The 24,904-nt window shown below is 37.5% G+C and overlaps 1 protein-coding gene across 2 annotated transcripts in view; it reads left to right on the top strand.

The window, feature by feature from the left end:
* Positions 1-24,904, top strand: part of LOC121407416 (thyrotropin-releasing hormone receptor-like) — a 106,220-nt gene that overhangs the window by 62,144 nt on the left and 19,172 nt on the right. For both annotated transcript variants that reach the window (XM_041598482.1, XM_041598480.1), the window contains exons 4-6: positions 592-665; positions 20,433-21,935; positions 22,628-22,859. In XM_041598482.1, coding sequence (XP_041454416.1) covers positions 21,006-21,935; positions 22,628-22,859 — 1,162 coding nt within the window. In that variant the 5' untranslated portion in view covers positions 592-665; positions 20,433-21,005. The remainder of the gene's footprint in view (positions 1-591; positions 666-20,432; positions 21,936-22,627; positions 22,860-24,904) is intronic.

The raw sequence follows: 24,904 nt of genomic DNA, 5'->3' as shown, positions 1-24,904 counted from the left end.
ATGTCAATAGTCCAGATTTAGTTGGCTGTTAAGATGTGTAATATGCCAAACTTGTTTGTAGTTCATTCAATGAAGTAAAAAAGTAAAGAGAATATATAATGGTGCGATGCACTACATCTTGCAAAAAGAAACAGCCAGATGGAACGCACACACTCATCGCACACCATACCTTCCTCGCGAATCCTATCTATTCCATTGAGAAGCGCACATTGCGAATGCCTTGCGGCTGTATGGGATTCACCGCGGTATGTAGCACGAGTGACTTTTCTTCAGCTTGCGCTAAGTACCAGGTGCGTCGCTAAAAGTCGCGGAAGACCTGTCTTCACTTTCTTGTGCGAAGTTGTGTGGGCTGCAACATTTTTATAAATCCCGTCGTGATCAGATACATCTCTCAATGGATTGATCCGTCTCTTTGCGTTTACGCCTTTTCTACTAAACCTTTCCTTATTATGCTGGATTTCTGTACTTGTTTTCATTACAAGAGGGCAGAAAATTGTCTTCAGGCGTTAGTTATTTACGACTCTCCATAGCCTCATCCTTTTAAAATGTTGAAGATAAGCTGTCTAATTGTGTTTATATTATATTCAACAGCTCTGTAGGTAACTGCACTGTTGGTTGATTTCAAGAGAACTACTGCCAATCTACATTACGTCTTTGCTAAACAGGTAAGCATTGCTTAATCCTTAAGGTACTCTTTTTATCATAGGTTGTGTCAGACTTTTGCCATGTGCAAGCATTACATGTGTCGGGAAAGACCAGAACTTTGTGACAATTTAAGATGTTAATGGGAATAAAATAGTTCGTTGAAGTGGGTACGATTTTCTTTTTAGGAGAAGGGGGAGAGGGTCTTTCAAGAAAACACTTTCACTTGTGATTGTAGATGCACACTCATTTGTTTATTCCTAATCTTATCAATTTAAGCCTTTACCATATTTCACGTCCCCTTTTTAAAAACTTAATTGGTTGATTTTTTTTTCATTTATTCCAAGAAGACAATTTTCGCATGAAATGAAGCATGAACGTAATATTCAAATATTGTATAGTAGGGGAAGGATTCTAAATCATAGTAAATCAATTGAAAATGCCCGTCAATTCACAATGAACAACTGGGAGGTCTTTGTCGAAAGTTGGTGAAGCCAAGGGTGTTTCACAAAGATTTAAAGCCTGTGTATAGCTTTGGTAAAGGGTCAATAATGTGATTGGTAATCGAATATCATCTAATATGACAGTCTTACTGAAGCGTAGAGACCGTTAGATATTTTTCCAACCTCACTTCTCTGAGAAAATTTCAAATATTCAAATCTTGGATATATAGCGCCCTCTCTCGGCGATGCTTGTTTTAAATAAAAAAAATTGGCATTCAAGCACTTATCTTATAAATTTAGTGATTAGATATCCAAAAGTTACAGACAAAGAACATATCTTGAAAGTTTCAGCCCATTCCATGATTTGGAATAGGATTTAATTGAAAGACAAAAACACACAGATATTTTAATTTGATCGGGTGACCCGATCAAGTTAAATTTCCATGTAAAATCGCAAAATTTATCCTGTAAAACACATTTTCATTTCATATCCTCCACATCATAACTGTTATAGGGCATATCCATCCATATTAGCTAGCAATGAATTGGAATAGTGATAGGTGCATTTTGGTGGATTTACCAAAACTATACACAAGCTTTAAGTACATGTATGAATGAGAGCCTCGTAAAGTATAAAATGCATCACCACATTGGTCAGATCATGCGAAGAGGACGCGCACTAGGCCTACTGCGTCTTGATCAATAAGATTGCTCGTTGCATACATGAATCATGTACGCGTCGGCATTTAAGTGCGAATCTAAGTCATACTTAAATCTTTTCGAAACACACCTTGAACAGCAGATCGTCTTAAGCCGAAGGGCTTTTGACAATGATAATAATAATAACATTTTATTTACCCAGGGTAGCCACTTCAGTTAGGAAACTGCTCTACCAGCGGGCCCTGCATAACATAACATGTTATCATTACCCTTCTCCAATCTAAATGCTGAGCGCCTAACAAGAAGGCAGAAGGTCCCATTTTTATAAGTCTTTGGTATGACCCGGCCGAGGATCGAACCCACGACCTCCCGTTCATGAGGCGGACGCTCTACCGCTGAGCCACCATGCCCGGTTAATTGAGGTTATTATCTACGTCCCAGAAAGCTTGTGTCTGGTGTTGCGAAAACTCCCTAGTAATTGCAAAAGACTAGAAATGCACCTGAAGCATGCTAATTATGCACCAGGGTGTTATATTTTAATTTGAAATACGAGAAGTCTCCAACTCCGTCCGTCGCATTTTCGCTTTCCCTCAGTTTGTATCGTACACGTTCCCCGACCCTACGACCCCCACCCCTTCCCTCCCCTCCGAACGCCCCATGAACCCTTCCCGCGTGGGAAGAAACTTCTATCTCAACCTTCAATTAGGCATACTGTTACATAACTCAAAACTAATCACCATCTCGGATTCTCTTAGTGATTTCATATTTTCCCTTTTTTCCATTATTTGTTCTTTAAAATATGCAAGTAATGGACTAGAAACATAACAATGGCAAGGATTGTGGCTTCTTTGAGACAAATTAATCCTCTACTGACATTTTTATCCTGGATTTTTGGGACACGCGATATTCTAACACGTGTCTGGTTGTTTAATTACCTAAATCATGTAAATTTCATCCTTTATAAAATAAGTTTTGGCAATTTTTCAACTAGTGTTCGCTATTCTGGTACACCATACGGACATATATGTCATAGAACTGTTACGATAGATGATACGAAATAAAAAGTTACAAAGAATTAACCGTTGCAAAATGATTTATTACTGTTTTAGATATGTTAGAGGATAGAAGTATTACATATTTTCAAAATCTAATCCCCAATGTTGAATATTTTCCCCAAAGCATTCATATCGAAATTGATATTTTCCTAGTATCTTCCATAAATATCTTTGCAGAGTGCATAAAAATACAGAATTCCCGCAATATTTACAGAGTCCTGAATGTGATTGCAATCAAAATGGCGTTTCTTTGCAAAGAAGTATAGTTCAAGGTCAAATTGTTTACATGAGTATCATCCAAATTGGTATAGTAACGTTTTGGTATCTATGGTTTTGAGGCTCATGGAGGTTCAACCCAAAATTATCCTCAATCGCATAAAATGTCCAAAGTAATTATTTTCGTTAGCCCTTTCTTCTGTTTTCCCATATGAGTGACCCAGAAACTCTAATTAATTTACCGAATGGGTTTCACAGCTCTCTGTGTGAGCTAAAGTCTCATTTAGGGAAGTTTTTTTCCTTTCGTGTTCTATCTACTCGCCTTGTAAACTATTCGAAGGAAGCGTGTATGGCGGAGAAGCTCATTTAATGTGAAGGGTAATTAAAAGGCAAGTACTCCAGAGCTGGCCTACCAAGCATAATTAAAGCACTTGCATTGAGCACTTAACGGCAGAGGAACCCCCTTGGGACGACCTCCCTGTATATGGATGGATGTTGGCAAAGTAGCATCTCGGTCAAGCATACACCATTGCTTACTCCGGTGAACAATATCCGCTGCGGTATCCGGTAATGGCAATATTGTTGCAAAGTTGATATTTGTGCGATGTCAGTATCGCTCCCATCATGTGAAACGAACTTGACTAGAGACATTGTTGTAAATCTTACATTTGTATTAATACGACATAATACTCCGTCATATAGAACTATAAGAAGAGATGCCTGTACCCACGTGCCATATTCTCATACCAAGGAGTTTTAGGCTTTCAAGAGGATAAGTAGTGGAAAATTTGATTTGATATTCTGGCACACATATTTCATTTGTAGCAGTCATCGTAAAATAAGTGTGTGAATAATAATGATAATTATAAAAATTACATGATGGATCTGGTCTATGAATTGGCGGGATATGACTTCCATGATTGGTATTACGTCGGAGTTATAGATAAATGCCAGATGTGATATTCTCAAAATTAGACCACAAAAATCCACTAAAATGCCCCAAATGGTTGTATATACACTGTAATGTACTGATGACTCAGGTAGAAATGTGTGATTACTGAGAAATTAGCAAAATAAACATGGTATCTAGTCCTAACAAGGACAATACATTGCCCTTCACGGACCTATCTGTTTTGGCGAACTTCAGCGTGCTTGATTTTTTTTCTGCTAATATTTCATGATTTCAGATTTGATTTCTAGGATTCCTTACATTTAGTAAGGTATCCTAGAAATCAAATCTGAAATCATGAAATATAAGCAGAAAAAATAACCTTCTCAGATATGACCATTTGGGATATAGGGGATCGGTTAAGCAAAGAAACATGTCCCTTCTAGAAATTCGACGCTTATCCTAGAAATCAAATCTGAAATTTATAAGAAATCAATAAGGTGGTAGTACTGGTTTGTAGATTTGAAGCAGATAACTCCAGAACATCGTAATCATGATGTTGCAACTATATCAATTCCGATGATTTCTGAAGGTTGAATCCTAGGCAGTAAAAAAGACTTTAACTTCATGAGGCCAAATGTATCATCACGGTCATAGGAGACACTGAAATTCATATTCGATTGTAGGCTAATGGATGATTGTTTGACTCATAGACGCTGATGGCAGGTTTTCTTAATCAACACCTTGACACTTGATTGAGACATTTATCCGACCCTGGAGGCTCGTTGAAAGCTATCCTTTCTCGACATTCCGGGACGAGCTTAAGGAGATCAAGGAGTTGTCCGGAATATCTAGCGAGCCTGTTCTTGATTGCAGTGATTCGCGCAACTTACTTTAAGCATGGAGCTATCAATGCTTCGAGCATGGGTAGGGAGATTTCATAAACAAATCCAAAGGAAACAAAATAGTTTTTTGTCACACTTAAATCTTTGTGAAGCACCCCTGTACATTATGGTCGATCGACTGAAGGTACATATTACAAAATAAGGATATAAATAAAGATATTTAACAAATGCGATCTGCTAAACAGATGATATTGAGGATCGGAATGTGACAAAAGCTAGGAAGAGATCAAAAGAGACCGAAACATTTCCGGCGTCCTCTACTATTTCTCTTAAAATGTATTTTACTCATCTTTTCCATCCGTAATTATTCTGTATAATTCTCTTTGATTCTGCAAATCGATGGTATAGTTACGAATGAATCGTCTTCAAAGGTCTTTGTTCAGAAGAGTTATAACAGGAATGAAGGCAAAAAAAGCTTCTTGAGGTCCTTGGCGATCACGCAATTTGCTCTTCTACTTTTGATTCTCCCATTAAGGGAATAATTAGGTTGTTGTCTTGTCGGTGACTGATCAAAGAGATAATGACATTACTGTATTATACCATCAAGCTGTATGTTTTTATTTACCACTACACAGGCAACGAATGATGAGGCTCATCTAATTATTATTCCATTTCTAGTTCACATCCTGAGAAAAAATGTGGAAACTTAGTTTTACGAGGCGACATGTAGAGGACATTGGATGCGGCGAAAACATTTAGAAATGTTTCCTTATTTTGAAACGTGTCGAGATGGTGTTAACGAATTCACCACCCAACAAAGAATGACGATAATAGGCTACATGTAATAATGATTTAATTTGAAATACGAGAAGTCTCAAACTCTGTCCGTCGCGTGGTGATGATGTTGATGATGATGGTTATGTTGATACTGAATAACCATATTGACTATCATGTTAAGTGTTGATAATAGCGTCAATGGGGTTCAATGGACATCAGCAAAAAAATATTCCTGCCGAATCCTGAACTCTTCACCCCTGTACTAAGGGGGGGGGGGGGTTCGTTAGTACTTCACCAGGCTGCTTTGGAGGCTTGAATCAGACTAAAAAAATCTTGGACATGTACTTTTCGAGAGTCTTGCCTATTTTGATTGAAAAACAAAATCTTTGAAAAGTGTTCTAGGCGAGACTCGAACCTTCGTCCATGAACTTGACTGCAAGAGACGCTTACTGATTGAGCCAAACCAATCGAACTGATCAATAGATCGGAAATTAGGAACATCCTAACGTTTCATGTCGCCATGAATATTCATAATGATAATAATAGGCATTCATATAGCGCCATCTATCTAGAGGTATTCTATTCCGAGGCGTGTTGTTATTATCATCATTATTACCCCGAGCTGCCTTTCAGCGCTCAATCATTCAAGAATTAATTCTGCTGGGTACCCATTTACCTCACCTGGGTTGATTGAGCGCAGCACAATATATGTATAAATTTCTTGCCGAAGGAAATTACGCCGTGGCTGGGACTCGAACCCAATACCCTCTGTTTCAAAGTCAAAAGACTAATCCACTGGGCCACCTCTACATTCTTGAGGCGTAGTCCGACCAAATAAACCTTATTATATTGTAGTTCCCATTGATTTATTGATGAATAAGGTATGGCTACTGTATACTTCCCTGTCGCATCGGGTACGAAATTATTGACACAGGCCTTCCCCGCTCCCTCCTTTTTAGTTTTCTCTTATCTGTCCCCTCCCCCCTCTCCCTAAACTATTAAGACGGAACTTATTTGAGTGAAGTTCTTTTAGCCTCCTTCGAATCTTTCTTCGATTGGTTTATTATTGTAGTCATGCAAATTGTTTTCTTTTCTAGTGTAATTGAAATTTAGATTAAGTGATATTTAGTGTTACACCCCTCAACAGTTCACCCTCTATAAGATTGCATGATGTGGTACTTTCGGTTTGCCAACTCTTTCCGAATATCATCGTGGACGTTTGGAATTGCTGCAATAATTACATAATGCGCTTTCCTCTGCCTGTTTGCATCAGTTTGGTATCTGGGCCCTCTTGAAGTCTTCCGAAGCAAATGATTGGTCATTTCCTTGAGGTCAACAATGACGTCATTATGACATACTTGTGTGAGACAGGTTGTCCATGTTTTCACATACTCATTTAAAACATTAATCGTCCACGACGGTTCCATCTTCGAACGTTTTCTACGCATTCATATTCACATGCCATGTAATTTTGTGTGCTGCCATTGATATACACGTTACTCATTTCTTAAAAAGAAAAAAAATTGAAATTAAAAGAAAGGAAATTCACCTACTCTTTAAGATGTCAATTAACTGTAAGCAATGACCCCATCATTTGATTGATATTTTACATGTAATGTTTCTTTTTAGCGGTTTACAATTGCCGAAAAGTCTGTACTCTAATTATTATATTTTTACACTCGTAATAGGAAGGGGCAATAACCGTCTCAAACATTTTCACTGGTTATTAAGCCAGTCATGTTAGAATTTGAGTGAATATTCTGATTTCATATAATTTCTATACTACATGTCGTTCATAATAAATATGTCAAACGCCATATTTCTACTATTTGTTATAACCATCGTTTTTTTTTTTAATCAATGACACGGGCTCGTTTTTATTACAACCATAATAATATGTATTTTAAATGATCAAATAAACTCTGATGGTGTTAGTTGTTGGATTGAATTGTAAGGACAATAGATGAAACAGTATTATGCAATTAGGCCCACGTGGTTGCATTTTCGAACACATCATTATGTTTAATTGTATTGACTATTTTTTTCATAGCTGAATATCGCAAGTTGGGTTTTCGGAATGTAATCTTGAAAGAACCTCGAGGGAAATTACATTCAGGAAAAATAGAAGCTCATTCATGGTTGAGAGCTTGATGGGAATTCGAGTTTCTCATGTTCAAGGACATTCAAATTGACTCATTCCGCTGAAATCGATTTTCTTTACAGTTTTCAAGCCATGCATGTAATGATCACCAACATACTTACATAGGTGAGGTTTTTTTCTTTAAACCAAGATTGCTCTCTGAATCTTCATTTAAGACCAAAAATATGAAAAAAGTCTCCCACTCAATTTGTTTTATGGACATGATGCAGTCTTTGTTTCATTGATTATTAGATTGATCTTAAAATAGAGTAACACTGTCAGCACTTATGTGTCCATTGAAGCTATGATTGTCCACAATTATCTATTTGAAAAAAAAACGGTCTTTGATAACAGAATAGGCAATGAGCGAAGCAATTTAATCGATCCCTCCATTCAATATTTTACGCTGCCTCGTCTTCATTCTCCAAAGACCTTGGCTGATCTAGAGGAAGTGGCATCCCGTTTCCGATTTAGACCAGAAACTCTATCGAAAGAGCATACCGGTAGATAGACGAGCATTGGATTAGTACCACCTTAAACGGAACAGCTAACATAAAACCATCGGAAACGTCAGTTGATCTTTAACAATATTCAATATTTACAGCAGATGCACTTTTTTCTTTGTCACTTTTTTTCTCTATGTCCATTGGCGTGGGATTCCAGTGTAAATACCAAGCGTGTTTGCATTTTGACACGCCATTCATGCTCGGCTCTTCCTTCCCCTGACCGAGATGATGTGAACGTAAGACCATCAAAAAACCGGCGACTACTCTGCACCTCCGTGTAGTAATATCGACCATTTTGCAGTCTTTTTGTCACATTCGCCTTCTCTCGGTCACACCTATATCAAGCACACGACCATATTATGTCAAACACTTTTCTTCTGCAAGTATATGCTAGGGGTGGAGTCATAATTCGATATTTGGTGGTTCGCAAAGTGTGTGGTCATTCTCTAAGTTCTGAAATATCATTAAAAACAAGATTGTATTTGGAGTTCGAAAACCATACTTCCCGTTGATTGTTTTATTTGTTGTGTACACCGAAGTATGAGGTTGAAGCTTCCCAGAATTTTATTTTTCCTCATTATCTCATCCATCTTAGAAAGAAAAAGTCGTTCGTATTTCCTTGATCTACATGGGATAATGGTTTTGTGGTTGTCTGCATGCGTGACATGAAAACATTGATGATTGCGGTTGTCGGATGTGTTGAAAATGTACTTTGCTTTCAGCATGTTCAGGTACTGCTTATTTGTCCCAGGTTTTGGTCATATTACAATTGAAACCGTCCATCGAATGCACAACTCGTAATCCTATGACTTGTGCTTGTCCTTAAGCGAGCAAACCGGTCTCATATTGATTTATTATGTTTATCATTTTGCTCAATGTCAACTTTCTTGAAAATACTTATTGAGAAGGTTTGTGCAGTAGGCCAATCTATTGATCAACTAAATTTATTACGTTGTCCTCTATTGTTTTTTTTTCTTGAGAAACATCCTCCTTTACGGTTTTAGTTAATAGTTTCCCTTCTATGTAAACGTTGTGTTGTTTGCTCTGAAATGCATTCGACTTGTTATGAGCTTTGTTAAAGTGTCTGTTTTATTTTTTTTTACATGTTTCTTCGACAAAGGAGTTGGGATGGCTGCTTGTTATTAGTATACACCTTACAAATCTCGTTTGCCAAGAGACAGTGCAAGTCGAGTTGGCGTTTAAAGCATATTTATGGGGTTTGTGTTGACTGTCACTCCTAAAACATGTACTTGAACATCGGCACATCTTATTCTTTCAACTAAAGACCGACCAGCGTTTGCCCTGTCCGTAAAGCGATATGGGGGTACCTGGCCGACTTGGTTTGCTTGTGGACTTTTGTGAATCGAATCGGAACGCCATCCAAGGTGTCGAGGCGCTCTTTCAATGTTGACATTCAGCGGTGGTTTGGTAAAGACGCATGCATCCAAATCCGTGTTTGTTTCTTTTCGCAATGACGAGGCTCAGCAAGCCCCTTTTAATCAATATTCACCAGAAACAAGTGCTGGTTTGAAGGAGTAATATAACCCAGGACGAGAGGAGAAAGACCTGGACGCTTCTAGTCTCTTGAGAAGTATCTAGGATTGTTTTGGATGTTAATTCTACATGAAACATGATAAAATTGAGCTTTGATGTCCCAGTAGTTTAAAGTGACTGTTCGTCTTCCCTCGATAAGGTATGAAATAGCTGGATTTGTCATGAACATTTACGCAATTGCTCATTTACCCAATTTATGTGCCGATTACAAATATGGAATGCCGACTTCGAAATAATAACAAAATTAACATATCGCAAATTGTGTGATAGCCATGTTAACGGATCTTAATTGCGTTGATTCTTAGGCCCTAATACGGCTGATCATGCTTATTGTTTTTTTGTTGTTGTTTATTTGTATATGAATAGCAGATCTTTGACCGTGTTGTCGTATATACTAGATAGACGACTTTTATCCCATTTGTCTCTCATGACGCCAATAAGGTCCAAGAATGGAATTAGGGATGTGGGCATTTGGGTTTTGGTCATCGGTCATTATGCCAAATTAATATTACAGCCATTAGGTTCACTGCCCGGCGAGATCAAGCCCGCCGAGTCCCGGTGACAAAAATTGTAATGATAGGGATGTCCTCGCCACTAATGTCACCCCGTAGTCCCATACATTCGTTGACTGCTTTTATTAGGTGAGCGCATGACACTTACACATGACCCAAGGAAGTGAAGAAACACGTTCGTTTAGTAAGCTTAACCACAAATTAATAACGAATATTCCATGGTAGGTTTTAGAAAATTTCTTTTCGTAAGGTCGTAGGTCTTAGATTTATTATCCTCCGTTGATGCGTGAGGTTTGCAATTTCCTTCCCTTGTAACGCGACAGGATATCATTCTCGGTCAGGCTTTTTGGTCTTTGTGTCATAATGTGATCTCAGTATGCTCAATGGATAATCACCAAGGTAAGAAATTGAAGTCAATAAAAGTATCAGATCGGGACACTAAACTACCGTCTTCTTATTACATTTTGTCACCTCTCGCAGAGATCCACCGTATCGATTCCATTGTATTGTAAGCTGAAATTATTTACAAATAGCAGTCAAATGCTACATTACATGTATATTACTGCGATGAATAGCAAAAATTTTCATTATTATGGGTGATCAGCAATAGCTAATTAAATTCGATTTTTTTTTCACGCGCCAAAACTATGGAAAGATGCATCGCACTTAAGTATAAGTGAGACATTCAATAAGCCTGTTCACGGGCACGAGCAGAAAAAGGTCATTTGAGATAAATAAATTCAAATTCACTGACATAGGCATTTGTGATTTGATGATTATTCATGTATTCCTTTCAAAATATTCATTTTATCACATCCAAGCTAAAGAGTAATAAATAGAGCCATAAATAGAGTCAAATGTGCCAAAGGCAGACAATAAAACAGATTTCCAAACTTTATCCCTGATGTACTATTCTGGTCACCAGGTCTATACAATGCCTTTTATTCTTAGAATTTGAATACTCTACCGGTAAAGTTTACGCAGCACCTACATTTGAAAATGATAGTGCTTATCCTAATGAAAAATCACAACGGTCATTTGAGAAAAGTTGATCATGAGCTAACCGATAACTTGCTTATGTTGTTTACGTGATCTAACGAAGATGTGAAGTTATTACTTCTGTATGTCCTGAGAGATGTAGATTAGACGACTGTAAAAGAAACCTACATAATGGATGATATTTCATGGTACAAACACACACGTGTATACCCACGCACATGCACTTTGAGATACACACCCTACTCCCACACACACACCAAACGCGTACGCACGCCCTCACCCGAAATTTTATGTCCTTCATTTTGGACACAGACCTGCACACTGTATCATTTTTCATTGCTTTGCCCATTAAAAAGTAGCATCTATCGGTTTATTAATTTGTTGCTGCTATCGCATTCGTATTTGTTTAATGGAATGATATCTAGTAAAACTTCGCTTTCAGGATTAAACTTGTTCACATAAGATTAATACTACGATCGATGACTCAATATATCCTGATATTTTTTACAAATTATAATTACAAAGATAGATTATCGAGGTTTTGTTGGCCAAATAAGTGGTTTTGGATAGCTGGTATTTTCAACAACAAAGTTAAAATTCATGAATCCGAAAATACAATTCGAGTGGTTTTACCAGGATTGGAAAGGCTCTTCGGGAGAATATGCTTTGCACAACCTATTTTTATCTCAAGCTTATTTACTTAACCTAAAATGCAATTTGGACAAAGTCTTATAGTGGCTCTAGAAATGGATGAAATACGTGCACACCTTACAAATGGACTTTGTTTTTTGTAAATGGCATATTCAAAGGCAATTTTCGTGCGAATTGTTTTTTTTTCTTGTGAAATGTATTATATGGAATGGAAAATATCAAGGTGAAGCTGTAATAGTCAATACAGTGGTGGATAATAATCGATTTTATATAATTGTGTATCATAGACAGAGTTATTTTTTCTAAGTTCGAACATGGAGTGATCAGATTCAATCATTTTGAAGACTAAAGTACTGTGCTTTGACTTAATTGGACAAATTTCCTACGAAACTAATACTTTGGAGATATCAAAATCAACTGTAAGATCCTTTGTGATGCAGTGCAGTGTAAGGTGAATGGCACCATGTGAAGCTTATTAGCTACATGTAGCAGCGACATTGGTAACCTAAACAAGTGCAGTAATCCGTATGGATGGATTAAACTTTAGCCTCAGAAATCGCTGACTCGAGGAAGCGGCTTTTCCGGCATTTCTATCATTTCTTCGAGAACAGATCTGCAGGCGACTGATATGTGGCGTCACCTGCCAGGAAAGCTACATGGATGAATGTGACACGAATTATGTTACGTTTGTAGATTCGTGAGCCAGAATGACTTTTGCAGACGCTTAGCCTTGCATAATTTTTCAAATCTTATACAGAGAGGCTGACGAACTATTTTCCCGCTAGAATTCATAATATTGTAACATGTGGTTAATGGGTGCTTTGAAAATTAGCGTTGATGACGTATTAAATGTCCTTCATTAAGTAATGATTACCCAGCAGGTCAATTTCATAGCTCGCTTGAAGTAAATACTTGAAAATTTTGGAACAAACCCTATTCTCCTGGGATGCACCAGTGTTTTTGTGATGTATAATTGCCTCTTCTGGACTTGATAGTAATAATCATAGATAGGCCGAATCAATTACTGTCCAGATTTTATAATAACTCATTTACTTTCAACATCAATTGCATGTAATTTTATTTGTGAAGAGATTTTAAAGATAAGAACGTAAACGTAAGTCCTATGGAATTTCTGAATAAGCGTGCTTACGAAGGGTGTAGGACTCCTGAATCATTTTGAATGCAGAAGTATATAATGGCATTCATTACACGCATTATGTGATATTACCATTCAATCATTACATGGCTTATTAGAATTGATAAGGCGACAGACATGTGATTATGATATATTGCCCCCCCTTCAATATTTCTGCCACATCTAAAGACTTTGGTACAGCCCAGCCTGGAATGCAGTCATGTCAATAGAAATATTTTAGTTGACGCTGTAGGTATTAGCTGTTCTGATAGCCGGATGAAGGTTTCCGATATGGAAAAAGCTATAGAATGAAGGATAGAGGGATCTTAATTGGATGGTTGTCGTTTACTGCAGGTTGTAAAATAATTACTGTGATAAGTGTTCTTGTAGTATCATAATCGGTGCCATTGGACTACTATGAACCTACACCTGAGCTTTTAATGGGAGGGCCAGCGATAGGACCTTCCTCGCCAAAGAAGGGGAGGTAAGTGAACATTTTCATGCTTGAAGAGGAATCGCATCGAATACTAGTCAAGATCCTCTGTTCTCTGTTCAGATGCATTTATTGGTCTAAACTCATAGACTAAATTGCCTTAAAATTGCAACCACAATCTTGAAAACATTTACATTATGTTTTTGTCATACATAAATTTTACAAAACAAAACAAACTACTTTTTCTTGCTTTATGTTGAAAAGGTGAAATTGTACTAGGGTCGTATTCCACTTTTTAACGCACAATTAATGAGAAAAGTATTGTTCGTATTATTGCCAATTCGAATTGCCTTCAAAGATTCAGTCGTATTACTTTTTGTGAAGGAAATTTTATTCAATCGGAACTGCTAATTACAATGATAAATCTGATTTAGTCCCATAAGCAACATCAAATGTTTGTATGAAACTACTGTACTAGAGGAAATATTGTCATGATTTTTAATCCCTGTTTTCAAATTCACAGTTCCTGATTTCAAAGGAGCATTTCATTAAACAAATTTCCATTGACAACTGTTATAAGCTACGGTAATCTCTTCATATGATTGGCTTCGAACAAAATGACTAGTAAAAATCACTCACTTTTTTGCTACATGAAATACACCCCTGATCTTTCTTCCTAGATGTATTTATAGACTTGGTTCCTAAGTCGACGTTGCTCCTTTATTTAAATATCGTTTCATCTCCTTCCAGCTTGATCTACGCAATTTTTGTAATGAATTGCGGCTTGATGACTTTTCCCTCCATAGCATGCCATCGGCGATTAGAGGTACATCCATAAACTGACATTCCGTCGATTATTCACCGTACAATCTCTTAATAATGTTCAAAGCAGACGTTATTCGCGCTTCTTCCCTAATACACCTGTGAGGCCCCTGCTCGCGACGTAATTAGACGAAAACCCGGAGTCTCGTGGCTATAACTTCATTAAGCATCTCAAATCGTTGACATTTAATGTATCAGAAAACCAAATAAATACTGCCCAAAACTGCTTTAAATTTCCAAACATGTTAGGAAAGATTGATGTTTTTATTAAGTCACTGATTCTGTTTGAGTGGTGAGTTTGACATGTAGTTTAATTTTTGCCGGAAATTCTCTGCTCGTAATTGACAAACTTGGAGTGGCGAATATCCATTAGCTAACGTTCATGACTATCGATGATGAAATAGAAGCGAAAGTATAGTTTTGGATCAATCCCTACCCCGCTCCTCACTAAACTTTGTGAGGTGCATAATAGTTACATTCTATTTTTTTTTTCACTTTTTTCTGTCCTTTTCATCACCCATCACCCCCATGGAGCCTTTTTTTTAATGTACTATTTTAATTGATGTATTCATAAATTCAAGTATTTTAGTTGAACCCTTCTTTATCAATCCAAAATGATCGTTTGTTTTGAACTTATTTTCATGTTAGTAGAATCCTTATGCAAAATAAAATAGAATATGATTCTCTTACGGTCAATAGAAATCCTAAGTCCTCCTCTGCCAAGTATTATGATTTTCATTTTTAAAACAAAATATTTTTTCACTTGACGCTCGAGAAATTTCACATGAAACAAGTGTATATTTGTTCGCATATGAAATCATTGGTAATCCAAATTGCTTTTTGAAATTAAATCAATAAAATATTCATCCGTTGTCGAATATCACAAGAGAAATCTAGTTGCATATAATCTGCACTATTCGCACACACACTTTTTTTCTTACTTTCACGACAAAATGGAAGTGGTCGACTGAGCAAACTGAATTGCATTGAGAACGAAGTATTTGATTTTACAATTTAGAATGTCATCCACGATGAGACTGGAGCAACATTTTCATAAAAGTCAAATTTGTTACGACGCTCCGCTCCAAAATTCCTAATCAATTTTGACAAATAAACTTCAAAGCCCGCTTACAATGAAACCTGGACGCCGAGCACCTTTGCCCGTGTGCACGTTCACTCAGTGGTCGCTAAAACCTCCTTATACCTGACTAATTGCGGCCCGTCAGGTCGAATTTCACCCGAGATCGCATGTTTGCCTCGCGACTTTTCATGCCATAAAGACCTAATGCAATTAGAGTGCTATGAAATCTGTTGCAAGGTGAAGTGAGGATAATATTTGGACCCTCTTGTATTAAAGCAAACTTTCTGCTGTCATCGATTTTTTGGTGGAGGACGTTCCTGGCCTGGGCAGCGTACTTTTTTGAAGCAGGTTGAGGGGATATCAACTTTCTCGTTAATCCGTCGAGTGTCGACAAGAACAGAAGCCGAGTTGATTTTCCTTAGAATTCTTTTTGTTGAAATGTGTAACACTGTAAATGTCATTTGTGTGTAGAAAATTGTATTCATTGTTGTTGTTGTGTGTGTGTGTTAAAAGATCAATGATTGACTTGAAAATTTTCAGAAAATATTGAATTGCTTGATATGCTTGATGAGATCCCAAACAGCAGGTTACACCCATTCCTTTCTGCACATTTCGCATGCATTTTGCATAAACTCTTAGGCCAAATGAGCGGGAACATGTTTATCCCTTGCTAATGTTCATTTTAACCCCGTTAACATTATTCAATATTCAATATTTGGAGTTTGAAAACGTAATTTTTGTTGCATTTTCCATGTTACATAGACAATCTTAGACAACGCTTTTAAGGTACACTGTTAAAAAAATTATTGTAAAGAAAAAAGATTTTGCAGAAAGCAATAACAGAATCATTCTAATAAATTCATTAAACAGGAATTTTTCTGCAATTTAACAAAACAGGTCTCTTTAAAAAGGGGGAAATGGTGTTTTGTTAAAGAAAATTTGTAAGGTTCCATACACCAAATACCAATTTCCTGTAATTTTACATGTTATAATGTAAAATTACGCAATCTGGTATTATTCTCGAGACTCTGCTGCAGGAACTTCTTTTAAGGATTAAAAAACAGTGAATCAAACGAAAACATTTCTTTAAATACATACTACTCACCTTTGTGCACTTCACCCACTCCAGCTGTCTCAATATTTTCAAGGTATTTTCAATTTCTTCTCGTTCGAGTGTTCAACTGAGCATGTTCTCCATCTCAATGAACCATTCTTAAGAATTGCCATGACTTAATACCCTTCAAGGTTTCCCTGGACAACGATTATGTTCTTGTGGTTACTCATGACCTTTTCTCCACCCGTTTTAGTTAGTGGTATAATTTGTTGTTGCGCTTGTTTAAGCACCTTCCAGTTGCTACATGGTAATGGTGTAGTTAACACTGCGGGAGGGTGCTTGGATTCAGCTACACTTGGAGGGGGGGTGTCAACCCCGATTCAAAGGCCAACGGAAAATATAAGCTGGAAACGGGCCAGGTGCGGGGATGGCCACACAACCCTTTGAACATTGTAGAAGCATCAGAGAAACGAGGGAAGATAGTTGGCAAGGAATTTAATTAAAGTCACCAAGTCCTATTCAGTAACACCGGTAATTCTTTTTCATTCATAAGTGAAAATATTATAGGCCCCTTCCCTAGGGTACAAAGACCCCCCCCCCCGAACTGTGTACCTACAGTAAGCTCCACCGCCCTCAATGGAGCCCGGGGATTGGGACATTCTGGGTTGTACATCCATCAAAAAGGGCTTACTCTAGATCTAGATCTAAGATGCAATTTAGGAGATCAATCTTATTAATACACGATGCAAGGGGAAAACATGGTAAAAGACATGAATCTTCCTATTCATATTCAATTCGAATGGTACATGGAGATTTGCAGATGGGAAAATGGTATCTGTTAAAATGTTGCAAAAATATTGAGAGGTTATTTTAAGGCTATTGTAGAATGACTGATGCATTTTAATATCTAGCGATAAATTGAATTATAATGAAGTTGAACAAATAAATATACACTGGAAAAGATCTTTTAAAGGTGTTTTTTGATATCAAGGTTTTTGTCTCACCTGCGAAGCAAAGTGAGACTATAGGCGCCGCTTTTCCGACGGCGGCGGCGTCAACATCAAATCTTAACCTGAGGTTAAGTTTTTGAAATGACATCATAACTTAGAAAGTATATGGACCTAGTTCATGAAACTTGGCCATAAGGTTAATCAAGTATTACTGAACATCCTATTAGAGTTTCATGTCACATGACCAAGGTCAAAGGTCATTTAGGGTCAATGAACTTAGACCATGTTGGAGGAATCAACATCGAAATCTTAACCTGTGGTTAAGTTTTTGAAATGTCATCATAACTTAGAAAATATATGGACCTAGTTCATGAAACTTGGACATAAGGTTAATCAAGTATCACTGAACATCCTGCATGAGTTTCACGTCACATGACCAAGGTCAAAGGTCATTTAGGGTCAATGAACTTTGGCCGAATTGGGATATCTGTTGAATTCCCATCATAACTTTGAAAGTTTATGGATCTGATTCATGAAACTTGGACATAATAGTAATCAAGCATCACTGAAAATTTTGTGCAAGTTTCAGGTCTCATGATTAAGGTCAAAGGTCATTAGGGTCAATGAACTTTGGCCGAATCGGGGTATCTGTTGAATTACCATCATAACTTTGGAAGTTTATTGGGCTAGTTCATTAAACTTGGACATTAGAGTAATCAAGTATCACTGAACATCCTGTGCACGTTTCAGGTCACATGACCAAGGTCAAAGGTCAATGAACTTTGGCCGAATTGGGTGTATCTGTTGAATTACCATCATAACTTTGAAAGTTTATGGATCTGATTCATGAACTTGTACATAAGAGTAATCAAGTATCACTGAATATCCTGTTTGAGTTTCAGGTCACATGATCATGGTCAAAGGTCATGTAAGGTCAATGAACTTTGGCCATGTTGGGGTTTTTTGGTGAATAACCATCATATCTCTGTAAGTTTATTGGTCTAGTTCATAAAAAGTGGACATAAGAGTAACCATGTATCACTGAACATCTTGTGCGAGTTAGAGTAGTATTCAAAGTCAGCACTGCTGCTATATTGAACCGCGTGATGCAGGTGAGACGGCCAGAGGCATTCCACTTGTTATCCTTTGGCTTGTTTATGTAATATATTTTTATTAAACGAAATTTAATTCCTATTTCTTTCAGACAAATACATCGTCCGAAGTTAAATGCCAGTATATCACTCTTTTGTCATACAAAATATTCTTAAATATGAAAGATAAAGGCTGTTGTAGGAAGAACAATCTTGGATGTGAAATATGTATTTCTGTTGATCTGTTGATATTCAGTTTAACCAGTAATCTTTTGGTTATTCGGTTATAAAATGAAAGACCAGTATGAACATGAAACCATCATAGTTTGGATGTGCCATGGAAACATGCATGTTCACAACCTATATCTACATCTGCCGTGCCCTTGATTACTTCGGTATGCCCTTGATTTCTTATTTACCAAGGTATATGGCATTTATTGAAATCCTTCTTTCCGTTTACCCGGTTTCTTCTCTGGTATTGTTTACCGTCGTGATCAAGTAGGCCAGCGCTGGGAGTGCACTGTGGAAGGCGCAAAATAATATGGGCGGAGTGATTATGCACCTTCAAAAATGTATACCCTATAATGAAAAAAACATGGTTTAAATGGCAGAGAGCCCCAAGCGAAATAGAAATTGCTTTTTGGTGTAGGATGCTCGGAAGCCGACACGAAGAGAAGACAGAACCTGATACCCAGTCTTCGTTCTAATATGTGGTATACTCAGATCCTTTAACTCGCTGATTTGTGATATTGGATTGCCCTGGGCGTTGGGATGTTTGACGTGGATCTGACGATGCGTCGTTGATTTAGCCCTCTTTTCATCTTTCCGTTGTCATTGAATGTTCTTTTATTTTCATTTTACTGCTAATCTTTTGGTACTTCAATATCTTGTTCACATTATTGTCTGCCCTTGCCATATTATTTCTGCACTGTCATTTAATATAAATAATTAACAATGATTTAACCGTTTAGTCATCGATTTCTCTACCCTTTGTTTTTTCACTCTAAACATTTATGGAAGTTTGATTTTCCATTCTCAGAACATTACGTAATATTAATTGATTTCGCAGGTCAATAAATGTTCTTTGGTGATTTTTTAATTTACTGTCAGAATGTTTCTTCTTCTTTTATTTCGATAACCGTTTATGCATTTTTTTAAATCATGGATTGCTATGTATTGAAAAATGTTACTCGTGTTTTAATTAGCAACGAATTAGCAGAGATGTCAAAAAATTAAAATTTACTGAAGTTTGAATGCACAATATCATTTGATTAGAGAGTTGGAATGTTTCCTGTCTCTGTCTGGAAACTAAAACTCGAAGGCATTTCACCCCTCCGCCTTAGCAATCCATCTGAATATTAAAACACAAAATTCTTGATAACATAATGGAGATATAGTATCTATTAGTATTTTATTTACTACGTTGATTTATAAGATTATAACTAAGAATTTATTCATGTATTATTTTATAGCCGAGACTATATCCCTTGATTATATACGGATCTTCTGTCGATTTTCAATATATCATTTAATAGATTTGCATTATAACTCTAAGATCAGATTCCCCATCTTGAATTTTAAAAAATGAAAAATGGTAATAATATTTTATTGTATTAATGATAATCATGAAGTAAAATTGATCATAAGTAATATCTCGAGCAAAAATATAAGTTACAGAATAATATGTTTTGCGGAGATTAATTATAAAAAAGAGAATATAATGATATGAAGTTGGCCAGATGCATCATACACCAACTTCGTCAAAATCCTGGCAACCTAAAGTTTAATGCTTATAGAGAAGCCGAACATTTTGAGATGTTGAACGCCAGTCTGTAGGTGGTTCGATAAACTACTCTCAGGGGGTGAGTTCTTTCCTAGAAGACATCTCCATCTAACAGAATCCATCATTCACCTAACTAAAACAGTGAAATTACCATAACCTGATAGATCACCCGTACGTTTACTTCTATTTTACAGATTCTCTTATCTTGGCCGGATTTATTCACCGTCCCCTTCCGCTGGAGACAGACCGCGCTATTGTGAGGCGTAAGATTTTCCCACGACGAGTCCAGTCGGGTTGCGAGTGACCCCTCGGGAACTGAGATTTGAGTTTCCATCCGACTTCGAGGAATGCACACGGGCCTGGAGAAAACCTAACGTATTAATAGATACTTTGAGAAGGAATCTGTGAGGAATATCGGGTCTTTCTACTTGCTTCTTGGTAGATAACATATTCACATCTTCATTAGATAGGCACTGTGTGGAGGGATTGAAAGGCGTCATTAATCACTGTTTTCCACCATGACAACTCGTTAAAATGATATTGTATAATTTTTATCTTTATTCATCAACCGCCATAAGCCTTGTGAAGTTCACAATGGATAAAGCGTGAATTAAATTGAAAAGACGTCTTTAATCGACCTCGCGTCTGATTAATATATTTCGGATTGTGGATGATTAATCGTAGTGATTATATTTCAGTTCACAAATCCAAAAATATTGTGTTACTAATAAATCAACGTATTTTCAGTATCATCTTTATACATAATCATGGATGGGATCACGGTTGGAGTAGTGCCCACTGCTGTTACAGAGGTGAACGTCTATCAAACAGTCATTGTCGATGTCACTCCAAACATGTCGCTTCTGACTCCAAATGCCACCCGAGCATTGCCTGAACTCGAATATTACACCCTTGATTACAAGATCATAGCGACGATATTCTACTTGATCCTTGGCGCAGCTGCAATCATCGGCAACGCGATGGTGATCATTGTCGTTCTAAGAGTGTCTCACATGCGGACGCCGACAAACTGTTACCTGGTGAGCCTCGCTATTGCCGATTCCATGGTCGGAGCCATTACCATCATGATGCATTCCGTACCGGAGAATCTGCTACCAAAGAATGCATTCATCTACGGTGCCGCCGGCTGTCACTCCATCATCGCCCTCGAGTATCTGGCTTTCAATGTATCGGCTTTGTCAATCACTGCTTTCACTATTGAACGGTACATAGCTATCTGCCATCCGATGAAGGCCCACATCATCTGCTCCGTGTCAAGGGCCACTAAGATCATCATAACTCTCTGGGTATTCGAAATCATTTACTGCTCACAGTGGTGCTTCTTACTCGAGTACAGAGAACAGGAGTACGTCGGTGGACATATCTTTGGGCGTTGCTGGTATCACATGGACAAAGTAGCCTACATCAATGGTGTTTATTTAGTGGACTGTTTCTTATATTACATCGTTCCGGTTGGTGTTTGCATCCCTCTGTATGCGATCATTGGGCGGGTTCTCTTCAGAAGTACTATGACACAGAATGGCATAAGGAGGGGCTACGAGGTTGGTTCGAGGGAGAAGGAGAATGGAAATACGACACGGTTGCGTCTCATGAGATCGAACGAAGGCAGTAACGGAAGTAACTCACCAAGACGGTGTAAGGATTCAGGAAGCACAGCTGTCTCCTCCAGAAAACAGGTACCTTAATGTTTAAACATCTCACATCACATGCACTGTTTTTTGTTTACAATAGAATGCACCTGCTTTGGTAGTTGATTGAAAGAAATGTTATCTAATTAATTAAAGCGGCGTATGCATTCCGAGGTCATCCATATGAACGAAGCTGGAAATCACTAAACATGATGCTGTTTAAATATGTTCATCTGAAAAGCATTCAAGTCTATATCGAAATGAATTAATATAAACAGGCCCGCCACGTTTACAAAAATGTATCAAAATGTAAATCATTTCCACAAATAAGTAGGGACATCAAGCAGATTTGTTTGAGTTACTTCTAATCAATTCACAGGTTCGTGATAATGATTTTCTTTCAATGGACGTGTGATACCATGCAATCTTTCCTGGTGGATATTTCATAAAGCTGTTCATAAAATAATTACGTACAACTTTACACACGACTGGAACACGGTCTAAGGTACTAAGTCATCTACATGGCGGTGTCTCATTTGGTACAAGCAAATGTCACCAGTCGTTCGTAAATTCATTCTTAACTAACGAACAGTTTTATGGAACACCCTCGAGGGTCATGTTATATTTCAATCACAACGTGTCATTTTCATGATTTACGAAAATTTGAATACTCCTTGATAAGTAATCATACTCACATATACGGCGTTCGTTTTATCATTACCCCCCCCCCCTTTATCCAGGTTATTAAGATGCTGGTGATAGTGGTTGCCCTGTTTGGTATTCTTTGGGCACCTTATCGTATGCTAGTCGTCTTTAACTGGTTCAACACACCGGCCAAGCAGTACTACAACGAATGGTTCCTCTTCTTCTGCCGCACCTGCCTCTACCTGAACAGTGTGGTAAACCCGATCCTCTACAACTTCATGTCCATCAAGTTCCGACGGGCCTTCACCAAGCTCTGCACCTGCCGCGGTAAGAACGACCGGTTGGCGGGTGGCCGCAGTAGCATTGCAGGCAGCTTTACCGGCCAGCGCCGCACCAGCACTGCATGTACCGCAGTCACTTCCAACGCCCACACCTTTTCCTGCTAACCGCATATCATCCATTCCATGATTAGGAAAGAACTAGTGAACTGTCGCTTTCTCTATCTCTTCCTCGTGGCCATTATAATCCTGCTTATTAGTACTTTATATGAACGGTTGAAACAGCTAATGAATCGTTTCCTGTAGTGCATTTACACTTACATCATTTATCATTCGAATGCTTTCTTTCTTTCGTGGTGTGCTTTAGAGGTTAGAATGATTTGATCTTATGTGGACACACTAGAATAACAACTATTAATCAATGTTTATCATCTTATACCGTCTGCCTGCCCGCCCTTTTTGTATGCATATTATATATATATAAATATACATTATGTCTTGAGCTCGCATTGAACTTCACATCTATGCATGTCTCTTCTAAGTGAATGTCAGTCTTGAATGTCCCGTGGAAAGCAGAATCAGGGGCCCGTTGCAGAAAGAGTTGCGTTTAAACGCAAGTCAAAAAATCAAACGCAAGTTCCAAATGTGCGCTGTTGATTGGTTGAAAATCAAGTTGCGCATGATTTTCAGAGGTGCGATTGATTGCAACTCTTTCTGCAACGGGACCCAGGGCTGACACGATGTTTTGCTCTTGCGACATTTGCTCCAGTCTTAATATCTCAGAGGACATGTGATTACAGTTAGGATTGTAATAGAGTTTCTGGTTCAGAATGATGCAAAGTTAAGGATTATGGTTGATTAAGTTTTGGAGGTTAGATTTTATGTTTGGCTTAACGTGCAAAATTTCCCATTGGAGCAATTGCCGCCGTAGCAAATGGTTGCAGAGGCACGAATGTCTCGCTCGTGTTTCAGGGCACGACTGCACACCTGTTAAACATTGCCAATGTAAGCAAAAGATTATGTGATTGCGTTACACTCTCGGATTATTGCAAATTGTTTTACAGCCTTACGATGCATGATTGTGATTATTCATTGGTTGCAGTCTTTGGCAGAATAAACTGTATTTTGACGCCGGGAAGAAAACATGACTGAAAAAAAAACATTTAGTAGGATCCCGCGATTGTATTAATCAAGGTTACGGGCTTATTGGAATCATCGAGGCCTATAGCCTACATTTTTACTCAATAATATGTATTTATATACATATTTCATAGGTCAATCTTAAAGTTTAGATACGGCTCAATTCTTGTTGTGATAGCGGGAAATTATGAATTGCAGTTATAGTCAATAAGGGTGCAATGATACTGACAAAAAGTCCTCAATCTGTGACTGGCAAATGACGACAACATGAGAGCGCAGTGATGGTTTGATAAAAACGGAACAGTATTTAACCAGAAACTTGCTTTCCCTTATTCGTACTCATTCCAGAATTTTTCATGTATCAGGGGGAAAATATATGATGCTAGAAGCATTTAAATGAAAAGTTTCCTGCTTCTACGTAACATCAAGAAAATGTTCGTTTCAACCTAAAGCATATGAAGACCTTGGTTCTCCTTGCTCTTCTTGGCCTATGTTGGACATTTGAAATTAGTCATGGTAGTATTTAACTGTATATTTTCCAATGCACATATCAGCACATTTAGTCTCGACTAAACTTTAGAACTTGTATTATACACATTTTTTTGCATTATTGAAATAAAATGTTTATGATGTCATCGCGATTTGTTAATATTAAAACAAATTCTACGCACACCTTGTATGATGTATGAAATATGAATGACAATTAACTTATTCGATATTATCCGTTTGTGGATGAATGTTGTAAAGGAATATTATTATATAAATTATTCGTAAAAACGTGGGTCATGTGTATTTTTATACGATTTTCATATTATATATACATATATATATACATAATCACTTATAATTATTTTACGGACTGTTATATGTATTAGTAGTATATGGTAAGTCAGCTATTGTCAATGGTAAGAGACGGAATTCAGACAGTTTCAATCTTTAATAATGCGCATGTCC

This window comes from Lytechinus variegatus, chromosome 2, assembly GCF_018143015.1.
Source record: "Lytechinus variegatus isolate NC3 chromosome 2, Lvar_3.0, whole genome shotgun sequence".
Taxonomy (NCBI): Eukaryota; Metazoa; Echinodermata; class Echinoidea; order Temnopleuroida; family Toxopneustidae; genus Lytechinus; species Lytechinus variegatus.
Note: the sequence above shows the minus strand (reverse complement) of the source record. Positions and strands in the feature narration are given on the sequence as shown.